Here is a 13542-nt window from a genome sequence, read left to right on the forward strand (position 1 = left end):
CTGCTACCCAAGGTCCAAGCAATCTAAACACGTGCCAACTCGAGTTTCAGCTATTCACTTTCAAGCTGAATCCTGATGGATCCGACCTCAATGAGCCAATCCCAACCTCTGTAGACGACCCCCACTGAGTAAGCCTAAACCAATTTAGTCAGCCAAGCCATTCTCTTGACCTAAACAAGCTTTTCAAACCTAAGTCAGTTCACCTAATTTTTGTAAAACCCAAAAAAGTTGTCAGACTTTTAAAATTCACCTAGCCCAAACCGTGAATAATCTGAGTCAGAATTTTGGATCCAATATTCTATAGGATGTCCTTAACCAACCCTCTGAGTTTCATGATTTATTGAGCTCTCTATATGGACAACTCAATTTTACTATCTGCTTTTTTTCATGTCGCCTTATTTTGAAATTTTAACCAAACCTAGTTTAAGGTGTTTAGAAATATCCTTCAAAACTTAGAATTTTTCTGTGGCACCGTTTGAAAGTTCTGAATTTTCTCCCTGAACCTATCGAAAACTCAAACTCTATCTACCCCAGTTAGCATACTTGACCTTGTCTTAACCTAACCGATTCTACCCCTACCCAAATTTTTGACCCTAGGCCCAACCATACATCACAAGCTCAAATCTGATTAATCTCAAAACTTATTTTTACTAAAGTGCATATAAAACACTTGGGCTGGGTCAGATAGGTTGCAAAAAGGTCAGGCTAAGTCTGGTACATAGCAAAAATCATAACCCAAACCTGGTTTTCATATTGCTCGAGTCGGATTCAGGTCGACCTGAATATTATTTAGATCGGCACTTTTTACGTCCATACTCGAAAAGTTGGGTTCAGGTTGGGTCGAATACCCGATACAAACCCAACCTATTAACAGCCCTAGGTAGATGATGGTTCAGTAGGGTCTCATTCTCTCAGTGAAGTAATTTATATCCAAAGAAAAAGCAAGCAGTAGTCTTCATTATTGAGGATTCTGAGCGGATATTTGAGAACTTAGATGGCATTTGTGGAGGGCCCTCTGGTTTTATGTCGGCCAGAATCTTCGTTACTACTAGAAACCTGTCGACTTGGTAGAAGGGGTTCCCTTTGGAAAGGCCAAGAGTGAAAGGATTTAAGTAATGAGATTGATTATGGCAGCAGGAATTCCGATTGAAAAGGTTAGAAAAATGGTTGTCGACTGTATGTTTGAACCTTGACTGCTACTACTTGCACTGTAATAACTTTTTGGAAATTCTCAAAACTGCACCTAATAAATTGACAATAATAAAAAAAACACCTAACATTTCCATTTTGTTAAAAACCTACTAAACTTTGAATCTTTAATTAAAAATGCAGTTCCTGTTCAATTAACTGGGGTTTTCATTAACCCAACTTGATGTTTGCATTTTAATCTCCTTTTTTAGTTCATTACACAGAGAAAAGTCGTTGTCTCAATGACAGTAAGATCATAGATCGACTCTCTAAGGGTAAAAATTCCGGGCTAGGACCCTTGCTCCCCAGTGCCCGTGATAAGCATTAGCTTACACAAGGGAACATGGAGCCCACAAGATTCGAACCTCAGTTGCCAGTTTGATGGTCTCGGTTCAACCCCACTACACCAACCCCCTTGGGGCTTGCAATTTTAACCCTTAACATATTAGCAATCTCTCTCTCTCTCTCTCTCTCTCTTATAGTTGTGCAGTGTAGTTAAACGGCACCTCTAAAGACACGTGAAAGCGAGAAAATGGTAAGAAAAATACTAGGAAAAAAAATGATGACTTTTCCAACCATTACAAACAAGAGAATTTTTTAAAGGTAATTTTAAAAAAAAGTGTGTTTTTTTTGATAAAAAAAATATTCTGCCTTGAGGGTGATGGTTTTCTTCCTATAAAAATTCTTTTTAATTAGGGCAACCATTCACCTACAACACATCTAGGGATGGTAGTGGACCAGGAGGAAATGGGACCCTACCCTGCCTTGCCCCGTTTGGACCGGGGATGGAGGACATGAAACGGGGATGAAGGTTAAAATCAAAACCTATGCGGGGATGAAGGTAGGGCTGGACTTACGCTTTCTCCCACCCCGCTCCGTCCACGTCCTCGATCCCTGCCTTGTCCCACCCAGCCTGGTCCCTGATCTTTCTTTAGAGATGGCAGTGGACCGAAGAGAAACAGGGCCCTAGCCCGCCTCACCCCATTTAAACCGGAGATGGAGGACATGAAACAAGGATGAAGGTTAAAATCAAAACCCATGCGAAGATGGAGGATAGGATTTTGAGACAGGGCGGGAGTGGAGACCTTGTCCTCCGCCCCGGTCCACTGCCGTCCCTAAACACATCTCATCCCATGAGCTGCCACAAGGCGAGCTTCCTCCATCTCTTTTTTTTTTCTTGTAGCTACCACCCACTCATGACTAGAAAACCATGGAAAAGCAATTTAATGAGCGAGTGGAAGCCATGTTTCCCATTCCATGCTAACCATGCTTCTTACTAATGAAATGCATGTTTACTCATGCTTTGCATGGTGCTTCTTGCTTAGGGATTGCTCTTATTAGTCTAAGGAAGTGCTTCTGGTATCCATTGTGCAAACTCAAGGCTCTTCTATAGACAAGGTTCCAACATTTATTATCCAAAGTAGTCTGGCTCCAATCCTCCATAAAATGTCATTTCTCCAAAATACCCTCTCAAAAAGTGCCTTATTCAGCCAAACCGATAACATACAAAAAGGTATATGACTTCATTGCAGAGTCAACCCAGTTCTTTTGATAAATCAAAACTAGAAAAATATGCCACTGCTTGGTACTAAATTGTATGATGCAATATGACTTTGAGTTTCATATAATTGGAAAATGCTAATTCCATGTTAAAGATGTAATAGGCTTCCCCAAAAATATCCTTATTCCTTCTTTTAAGTCCAAACTAGTCTTGATGTAGCATTAAACAGTGGACTTCGTCTTAGGCTTTACTCTTGCTCACCCTATGTATCTGCCTACCCCTTATTTGGCCTATCCACCGTATGACGGTCTTAGTGCATTATACACTTAAAAAATGGCCCTTGGCCACCAAAGGGAGCTCATCTTGTCTGGTAGGAACAGCTAGTGCACGTCAACTTGTGTTGAGAAGTTGCAGGTTCAAAACCCAATGATATAGTTGTATTAATTGTCAGCTTGTGCTTGTGCTTGGCTTTTAAAAAATAATGGCCCAAAGCAGTCGTTGGGACCGGCTGTGTATCATTGACCAACGATTCAAGTGAATCAGCCAATACCGATGCTAAAGTGAATCGTTTCGAATTGGCCAAAAAAATATTATGTCAATAACGTGACACAAGTTAAAGCTATTAAAAAACTATTTTTTAAGTATTTTTTTATATTTATTAAAAATTAGCCGATTTAGGGGTGAAGCATATCGATTTTATGCCATACTATACGTATCGACTGATACCCACTGATAAGATGCACACGAGCTGAGGTTGACATGTATAAGCTCGGCTTGCCCTAACAAGTACGTGTATGGACTAGGCTCGAGCTTGGCCTGAGCCTAAACCACTGGTGTTCAGGCGGCTCAGCTTGTTAAGCTCATCGTCGTGAGCGCAACATACCGAGCTGGCCCTGAAGAATCAGGGTTCAATTTATCAATTCCTCCAAAATAAGAGTCTAAAAATCAGTCGAGTGGGTCGAACTTATAGAGCAAGTTCAACTTATCAATTATGCCCAAATCGGCCGTTTAGATCACAAAAATTTCATCTGATTCCTCTGAAGATGCACGCCTAAACTTGCAAACAAGCAAGTGTCATCGCTTCTAAGATCTATAACTACCACACCAAGTCCCACCAACATTGCCACTTTCGCTGCCAGATACACGCAAATCAACACCCACATCAAAATCTTCAAAAGAATCAGCTTCAAAGACTAATGAGATTCACCATACCGCAATACCCACAAACAAAAAAAGCCCTTTACTTCGCCAAAATTGGCAAAGGTTTTCACCAAATTTTATGGTACATTCTCAAGACATATACCTCATTGTCGTGGCCGCAAGCCTTAAAGACGTGGGGGAAATGGTGGAGAATGTAACCGAGACCGTCGTCGGAACAAAGGAGCTAAGGCGTTAGCTTTCGCCTCTCCCTAGGGAGCTTCTTCGGTGGCTGGCCGGCCGGAAATCAGATTTCTGGGCAGGGTTAGGAAGGGGCTGTGGGGCGACGGTGTCAGAACTTAGAAGAACGAAGTCGGCGAGGGGCGTCGGTTGTCAGAGCGAGCCAAGGGAGATCCAGCGAGGGGTGTCGGCCATCGCTGCAAGGCGAGGAGGAGCAAGAGGGGTGAGAAGAGGGCGCATAACAGAAGATAGCAAACCCTAGCCAAGTTTGTGTTTTCAATAAAAAAAAATTGATATTTAGAACCTCAAAAATTTAACCCATGTGTCAGAAACCTTACACTTCAAGAGTTGATCCCTTTGAAAAAACCATGAAACACTTATCACAAGTACCTATTGTTCAAGCACCCATGCTCTTCTCTCTTTATATATACATAGCAATAGTATTATCACGGGCCTATTTCCTTCGATGGACAAGCACGGGGTGACAATCTCTTCTCACCAGCTCACTTGCCGGTCACGAAAGCTTGTAATCAAAGTGCAAGAGAGCAAAAAAGAATATAGGAAGAGAAATTGCAATCACAACGAAGGTGAACAAAATAAAGCTCAATGCATTTACTTCATTTATAATTTTGCCTGCAGGCTATTACAGTTCAAGTATACGGGCTGCCCTTTTTGAGGTATTGATTCAACCGAGCAGACTAAAAAAAAACAAAATAAACTCTAAGCACAACTGTACAATGTAAGTCACAAGGGAACAGGAATAACCCATAGATTATATAGTTTACAAAAAAAGATTTCTTTTGTTCATTGACCATATATGTATGATTCATAATCCAAATGAAATTGTTTTAGATATGCTGTTGATCAACAATGAAAAGGTATCAATTGCAATATCTGTGGTTATTCTCCATTTCATCAATAAACAATCAAAGTTAATTACAATATAATGTCGTTTTTAGATAATGTCTGATACCACTGTGGTTACTTGGATCTCTAATACATATTATATCAAAATTTCTGAATGATTACACCCAGTTGATAAGGTTAACATCTCTATCAGCAAGCAGTAAAAAAAATAATAATAATTTTTGCTTAAGATACAATAGTTTCTTCATCGTTCATGATACTTCTCCCTTCTTTTGTAAACAACTTGTATCATTCCATGTGAAAGGATAAGGCAACCCAGATTGGGGGGCCTCAGGTAGAGATTCCAAGCAAGAAAAAGTGCAATTATTTTATTGTTCCAATAATGTAGAAAATGTAAAAAATTATTATTTTAAACTTGACACAAAGAACAATTGAAGAAGACTTGATATTAATCTTTCTTATAATTGAAACCTTTTGCTTTTGTAGTAGTAGGTGTGGGAGGGATCCACAAGGAACATTTTGTGGGTGTTGTGGATAAGTTTGCACCATTATGATGATGTGTGATGGTTGTCCTCATGGGCTCTCGTGGTTGGATAGTGTGGCCTGTTTTGCTTTTCCTATTGACTCCAAGTGGGGGTAGGGTCCACTTATATTTAACTTCTCAAAATCCCTCGTGGAAAACAATATGATCATTGTTATGTCTGTGTTAGGCGATCATTTTTTTTTAATGAAAGGGAAGCTGGGGGTTAGGCAGATACAATTATACCATTGGGTTTTGAACCTGCAACGCACCAACGCAAGGTGACGTGCACTAGCTGCTCTTACCAGACAAGTGGAGCACCCCCTCCCCCCATTGGTATGTGAACACAGCAGCAATCATGTAATCGTTAAACCAACATAAAAGTATGGGTGCAAACGTTTGGGATATCGAGCTGGATTCTGCCAGATCTGAATTTGAATCCAAAATGCAAACAGTAAATCCAAATTCAGATCTGGATCAGAATAAGATCTAAAGATGTGAAATTGAAACCGAATCCAAAATGCATGCGGTAATACTGGATCTGAAAAAAAAAAATAGCCAAAGATGCTATTTACATGTAAAACATGCATTCAGGTTGGATTTTGGTTCGGACCAACTCTAGATCTGACTTAAAATGCTGATCCGAATCTGACCCAAATCCAAAAGTGATCTGATTGAACATTTCCAAATCTGGATCTGGCCCATTTTCTCAATGTGTTTGATCAACTGAGTTGGACATTGTTGAATCACACCGGGACTAAACCTAGTTGGATCTGATTAAGATCTGGTCCCATTTGTATCTTCAGCTTAACTCTATGTAGAACCACTTATACATTACAATTTCTTTAACGCGTAGAAGATGTAAAATGTTGATGGAAATCTGGTCCTGTGGATCAGATCCGAACCCAATGAATTCTATTATAAATTGAACCGCTTCTTGATCCGAAAACAAAAGAAGAGGGCTTGGCTTAGGGATGGCAGTGGACCAGGGTGGGGGCGGGGGACAAGGTCTCCACTCCTGCTCCGTCTCAAAATTCTGCCCTCGATACCCATATGAGTTTTGATTTTAACCTCCATCCGCGCTTCCATCCTTGTTTCATGTCCTCTACCGCCGGTCCAAATGGAGCGAGGCAGGGCGAGAACTCGTTTCTCCTCGGTCCACTGCCATCCCCGTACGGGTTTTGATTTTAACCTCCATTCCCGCCTTCATCTCTGTTTTATGTCTTCCATCCCTGGCCCAAATGGGGCGAGGCAGGGCGGGACCCGTTTCCCCCTTATCCACTGTCATCCCCTGCTATACTAAGATCAACCATGCTAAGGCACCAGATCAGTGATCTGTCAAATAACTTTAAGAAAGTGCATCCATTGCTTCAAACACAAGGACCCAATGGCCGTCTACACTGTGGATCATGAGGATGCTAAATCACTCTTCTAAAAGTAATTTTGCCGATCTTGAGGGTTCATGAAAAGTTTTTTTAGAGAATTTAAAATTTCACGATATTTTTAAAAAATTTATAACAACAGTCTGTTATTTTTCTTTTTAATTTCTCGTGACATTATTCTTAAAATGCACAATGCATTATTTGGGACAAGCAAAAGCGACGTAGCAAAATGGCCAACTATGGATTAGTTCAAATTCATGGTTCACATGACAATATTCTTGGTATTGTTTATAACGTTTCTTTGAAAATTAAGCTTTTGTATTTTTTAAAGGAGAAAATTAGCCACAGGCACCTAGTAAAAAAAAGTGGTCCGATCTAGTCGATGGGCCTCACGTGGTGGGCCATGCTATCTGCCTCCTGAATGACCCCTCAAATAATACATACCATTCACTCAAATCATTGTTGTTGTGGACCCCCCACCCGATTATATGGATCAGGATAGCAACAAACTCTTCATCTCTATCCATTTGACATAAAATATAAAAAAGTGCAATATTAATATATGAAAATAGAAAGGTTGACATCCTTACCCCCTGATATTTGTTAGTCAATTAATTGCAAAATCATTCTCTATATTTTTTTTGATATTTATATGAAAAAACCCGATGCAGCATTAGAGACCATGAGTCTGGATTGTTCTACATCAAATTAGAGACTAGCTTTAGTGCCTCGTCATGGACATGGTGTGACTTGGTCAGCTCTAGACCAACTTTCTCAATGACATTGAGATCCAACCCTAGTTTGTGTAACTTGACTTGATTTAGAACAACACCCAAACCAAGCCAAGTTGGTTCTATTTAGTTCAAGCCTAGAATAGTTATTGAGACAAAACACATTGCAAAATTGATCGTTAACTTATGTCACCAAGTAAGCAATTGGTAACTTGACCCAGTTGGCCGTGGACCAAAAGGTCAAGTGCATCAAAACTTTAGCCTAGTTTCTAATTAGGATCAACATGGAAATTTGGTTTATAGTTACAGGGAAAACTAATGCCAACTCGAACAGTAAAAAAAGAAGGCTCGTACAACTAGCACCGTTTTTTGCCTAAGCTCACGAAAGGGAGCCGAGTCCAATGTTAAAGCAAAATTGGGTTTTTCAATCTTCTAAGTTTGGGTCGTCAACTGGTCAGGTTTGGTTCAGAAACAGGTGAAACCAGACCCAAACCTGATTTGGCATGCTAGTATCGGGTCTGGACTCGGGGTTCAATCAGACCCAACCATAAGAGAAACCATACCCATATCTTATAAGGATTACATGAACCCGACGCGAACCATACCCCAAAAAATAATATGTTTTATCCTTTTTACATTGAAAATTTACTAATCTTATTCAAAACTCGGGTCAGTCTTGGGTCTGGTATGAAATTTTACAAACCATACCCGGCTTCATGTATTAATTGGATCATTGTTTGACCCGGATTCTAATCGAACCTTCTTATTTATCACCAAACCCTGACCCTATAGGGTTTGATACGAGTCGGACCTGAGTCAAACCTGAACCATTGATGCCGAAGACACGCTAAACATTGACTCAAGTCAAGTCAAACTCAAGTGCATCAAGACTCAAGCCCAATAAACCATCAAGTCAACCATAGGAAAGAGGCTGACTCATACCTATTCTAGTGGATAAGTAAAGCTAAACATGAAACTCAATCAAATTTGCCAACTCATGAAACCCTTGGTCAAAGTGAAGCCTATGGCTAAGTTCCAAAACCCAGTGGACCAAGTCCCACTCTGTACTGATGTGCTAGCCAACCTAAAAAACCAACTCACAAGGCCATTTTTAGGTTTGAGAGGGGTGTAATTGATAATTTACCACAGCCTCCAAAACACCTAAAAAAAATAATGAGTTAATTAAAAAAAGTGGAAAATTTTCGGATAAATTTCAAAAGAGGCAGCTCGAAATCGCGCGTTGGCTGACGTGGATCCAAGCTGTGGCCTCATCGTCCGCTGCCCCTCAAAATCCCCATCGCGCTTTGTTACCCGATCCACCCAATGATGATTTGCCACGTGGAATACGCCATGTACCCTCATGTTTCGTCCACGTCGTCCCCACCGGGTCCTACGTTTCCCTTATGCTTTCCCTTCATTTGAGAGGGGGCCTATAAAACGTGCTCGGATCTCCGTTAGCCATACCGCCGGAAAATCTCTCTCTCTCTCTCTCTGAAACGTTGCAGAGAAGAAGTAGAAGAAGAAGAAGGTGGTGGTGATGGGTAAATTTCTGGTAGGAAATTATGGTGGTGGCCGGAATCCGGCGAGCTTCGGCCTGAGCAAGTTCATGCGCATCGAGTCGAAGGCTTGCCGTGGTGCTGCCGGCGTCGGCGATGCAGAATTCCCTGGCGTGGTCCTAGCTAGCCTTTCAGACATGGTCACGGGTTTTCTGGAGGATGGCGAGGCGTTGCCGGATCGCTTGATCTTGGACGACAACAATGATGATGATGATGATGGAGAAGACGTCGGGGTTTCCGGCGAGGAGAAAGCTGCGTTTTGGAAGAAGCAGCACCTGCTTCTAGTGGTAAGAATTCTGTGGGAAATGGTTGTAATTGTAGAAATAAAGGATGCTTTTGCGTTCTGAATTTGTAATTGTTTTTTAAGACGTAGAAAGTAGAAAAATATTAATCAATGGGATTATTGGGCGAGTGCCAATTATGCCATTGATTAGAAATTCGATGGAATTATTTGCAATTTTGGGGAGGAATTAAGAGTATTTGGTTGATTCAGGCATCGCCGGAAAACTAAAAGGTATCGGATTTTGTTGTTTTCAGGCTGCGTTACGTCGAAGCAGCTCCTTTGAGAAGACTGTGAAGAGAGACACAGCCGAGGCACTGGAGAATGCGCGACAATCTTCAACGTGCACATGCAAAAAGCCCGCAGCCGGTGGTTGCCGGAGTTGCCTTCGGACGGATGTCATCGATCGCCTCCGGAAGGCCGGGCACAATGCCGCCATGTGCAAATCAAAATGGAGGAGCTCACCAGATATCCCAGCAGGTAATGGAAGGTTTATCCTGCACCAATGCTAGCATAGATGCATCATCTTTTCACTAGGGATACATTCATCATTCATAGATTTTTCAAGGGAAAAATTGTCTTTTGAATGCCATAAAACAACTAATCTGATGCTGGGATCTTCTGTAGGTGAGCATAGTTACATCGATATCATCAACAACGTGGACAGGATTGATGATCAGGCATCTGCTCGTGTGGTGGTTGAATTGGACTTTAGGGCTGAGTTTGAGATGGCTAGGGGCAGCAGTGAGTATAATCAGCTAGTAGCCCGTCTGCCGGAAGTCTTCGTCGGAAAACCTGACCGTCTAAAAGAGGTCATCAAGCTGGTCTGCTCGGCCGGCAAGAGGTGCATGAAGGAGAACAAGATGCACTTGGGCCCTTGGAGAAAGCACAATTATATGAATGCCAAGTGGCTCGGCGCATATGAAAGGATAGAACGGGCACAATTTTTTTCAACGTTTCTTTTACAGAAGCAACCCCAAAAGAAGACATCTATGTTAACATTTGATTTGACTGAGAAGTTGTCAAATTTTGTTGTGGTAGAGGTTGTATAAGATATTAAGATGATGATACATATAAAACAAGCTCACCAAGAGCTTAGTTTTGTAATATGAATATAATAAGAAAAAACAAAGTTTTGCTCATAGAACAAAGTATGGTGGGCATCGTAGTTGTTGATCTTGTGTAACCAATTTAGGTCATTAAATCCAATTGTGAAGATTGACAAGATAATATTTTTATTAATTTCATTTTCAAAATGAAAAAATAAACATTCCATGGTGACTACCAGAAGCAGGTGCTTTAACTCTAAAAAACATACCAACTGAGAAATAATTGAACTCTTTCATTGAAATCCCTCAAGTGTTAGATAAAAATGCCAATGGGTCAGGTTGGTCTCATGTGTTGGACTTGAACGTGGATGTCTAGATATGGAGATAGAAAAACGCCAACCCAAATGTTATTCGGCTAGACTAGAGTCGGACCTATGTAACATGTTGGTCTGGATTGGGCTATGACTTTTGCTGATCTGAGTGTTTTCTTACATATGTTTATGTCAAGAGAAATTCTATATACCCTCTAAATTATATGGGTCAAGTTTAGGATTCTATTTTCTCGAATCCAATGTAACCCTATCGCCAACCTGGGAGCTTTTTATTTGCGCAGGTTTGAGTGCACTCTGATGGGTTGGATAATATAGGCAAAGCCTGACAAACATTCCAACCTTGCAAATCCAAGCGCATTAGACACTAAGCAAGTTTTGTTCGGTACCGAACCTTGACCATTCATGAGTAAGACTTGGGCCGAAATAGTGTACACAATGTTGGACATTTGGGTTTGAGTCTAACCCATAGTGTGACCCGATTTGACACTAATGAGGGGTTAGTGAACAATTAGTAGGATTTAGTAGAGTAGAGGTTACGAGAATGTGAAGGGGTTCATATTCTGTAACCCCCTCCCTTATCCTCCATTATAAATATTGGGTTTGGCTGCATGATGAGATCAGCAAAAAGCCTATAGCCCCCGTGTATTCGTAATTTCCATTTGGGTTCAGGGTCCTACTCACCATCGACTTGAATGCATGAGCTCATCGTGGGCGTTGATAGGTTGAGGAAAATGCCGAACACTCGTATGTTGCATCGACCGTGGCGTCTACCAATATGTGTTGAATTAACATTCTGGTTTTAATTTTGAAGTATACACCAACATTGGGTTATGGACCCACTATGCTTTCGCTGCGCAACTCTTCAGTTTATCGTTTGCATGACCCGAATCAGATGGCATGCCCGATCCTGACCTATTTTGGATGGATCAGGTCTGCCCGAATCCAATCGGGTCAGTCCTGACCCAGACTGAGACCCAGACCTATTTAGGTTTTGAGTCTCGGTCTGATCCAGAGAATCTGGATTGGCATCGGGACTTGATCCACTATACGGATTAAACCCATTTTGGGGGTTTGGACTAGACCCAAACCCATTCTGGAGGGTTTGGGTCTGATCCGAACAGTCAGGTCGATGATCAGATCTGACCCGTTTGGATTAGAACCAAAACCATTTGGTTTTTGGGTCTGGTCTGATCCAAAGGAACCAGGTCGTGATCCTATCTAACTGGATCGGGTTTGGTCTGGGTCTGATCTGATTCGGGTATGGATCGGGTATGATCTAATCCGGTTAGAATGAGTCAAGATCCATACCAAACCAGATCGGGGTCTGGACTGGGTACGATTTTTGGACCTGACTCGAGTCCTGTCATGGACCAGATCTAGTTCTGGATCGATTTTTGGATCATTATATCCATACCGGGACTCGATCATTATGGGTTTGGATCCAAGTTAGGTCCAGACCGAGGGTATTTGACCTGGGATCCATTCTAACTGAATCTGAATTGGATTAGATAAGATCTGAAATAGTGCATGTTTACTATTTACAACTAAATTGGTTCTGTGATTGATGTGATACTTTTCAGGACTGGTTTAGAGCCATTTTGACCGATTCTTATCAGTCTTTCACTGATTCTGAGATGTAGAGACCCTATTTTCCTAGATTCACGAAAGAATAAAGATTTTCTCATTCGGTTATAGGGCTTTATGGGCTTTTATTTATGTTTTAGACTGGTTCATTAGTTTCAAAACTGGTTCAACCCCTTAGATGATCGGTTTGGGGTTGTTTCAGACCGGTTCTAGCTTGAGGACCTTGAGTTTTACCCACAAGAGTATATTTTTATTACTTTTCATGCTTTATAAGTATTCATTGTTAAGAAAGCATGACTTATGCATGTTTAATACATGTGTTTTGTGTTGTTTAAGTTATGCATAATATTTTTAAGCATGAATTATGATCAAATTCATGACATTTTTAATATGTTTTTATCAAAATTAGTTTATACATATAAGTTGAAGCATGAACCCATATTTTGATGATATAATACATGTTTCATCATGAATATACATGCATTATCATGTGTGCATGGGTATGTTGCATAATACAAATATATTTTTGATAAAAGATCTTAATTAACTGACTCATGTAATCACCAAAGTGATTTGAGTTATGTTGATTGAGAATTCTTTGAACCATGTTAAGATTCAATATTATGATTGTGTGTGACTTTATGAAATAATAATTCTACTCAAAGGTAGGTCAGTGTGTTCCAAATTCACACAGAGTGTAATAGTAGATGTGTATACCAGTCTATGAAGTATCTTTGTACCCAAAAGTAAAGTGTTGAATTGTCTCTAGTTACATGATCTGTTAGTTTTACCAACTGAAGTCAACTCCTTGTGAATTAATAAGATGAAGCAACTATGAGTATTATCGTTTCCACCAAAGTGGAATGATAATACCTCAATTATGCTTGTCTAAAAAAAAAGTGAATAATAAAAGTTGTCACATTTACCTTTTTATATAAATCTCGTATAGAGCTATTAATTTTTCACTCATACGTTGAATAAAACAACCACTCTGAAGGCTGTCTATTAGAAGTGGGAGCGCTTAAAAAGATGTCTAGGAGAATTGAGAGTGCTTGAATATTCTTAACCTATTGCTTTTGTAATCGCGAGTGACTCAGAATATTTGAGGTGTTATTTCTCACTGCAAGACTGAAGAAATTTCTGAAATCTATTGAAAAAGAAATTATTGATTTTAT

General features: G+C 40.4%; 1 protein-coding gene across 1 annotated transcript; it reads left to right on the plus strand.

Moving 5' to 3' along the window:
- The first annotated feature begins 9052 nt into the window (after positions 1–9052).
- LOC149814676 (uncharacterized) lies at positions 9053–10541 on the plus strand. The gene is made up of 3 exons (XM_089989974.1): positions 9053–9409; positions 9660–9882; positions 10030–10541. Exons 1-3 carry the CDS (start codon positions 9104–9106, stop codon positions 10452–10454), a joined length of 954 nt encoding a protein of 317 aa, XP_089846100.1. The 5' UTR covers positions 9053–9103; the 3' UTR covers positions 10455–10541.
- The last annotated feature ends 3001 nt before the right edge of the window (positions 10542–13542 follow it).

Source organism: Nuphar pumila, chromosome 15 (genome assembly GCF_984573655.1).
Source record: "Nuphar pumila chromosome 15, dmNupPumi1.hap1.1, whole genome shotgun sequence".
In the NCBI taxonomy this organism is placed as follows: Eukaryota; Viridiplantae; Streptophyta; class Magnoliopsida; order Nymphaeales; family Nymphaeaceae; genus Nuphar; species Nuphar pumila.

Bases quoted from the DNA above. Each gene is read 5' to 3' on its own strand.
- LOC149814676 (XM_089989974.1), top strand. From the start codon at position 9,104: ATGGGTAAATTTCTGGTAGGAAATTATGGTGGTGGCCGGAATCCGGCG. The intron at 9,410-9,659 runs GTAAGAATTCTG...TGTTGTTTTCAG, and splicing joins AGCAGCACCTGCTTCTAGTG to GCTGCGTTACGTCGAAGCAG. The intron at 9,883-10,029 runs GTAATGGAAGGT...GATCTTCTGTAG, and splicing joins CTCACCAGATATCCCAGCAG to GTGAGCATAGTTACATCGAT.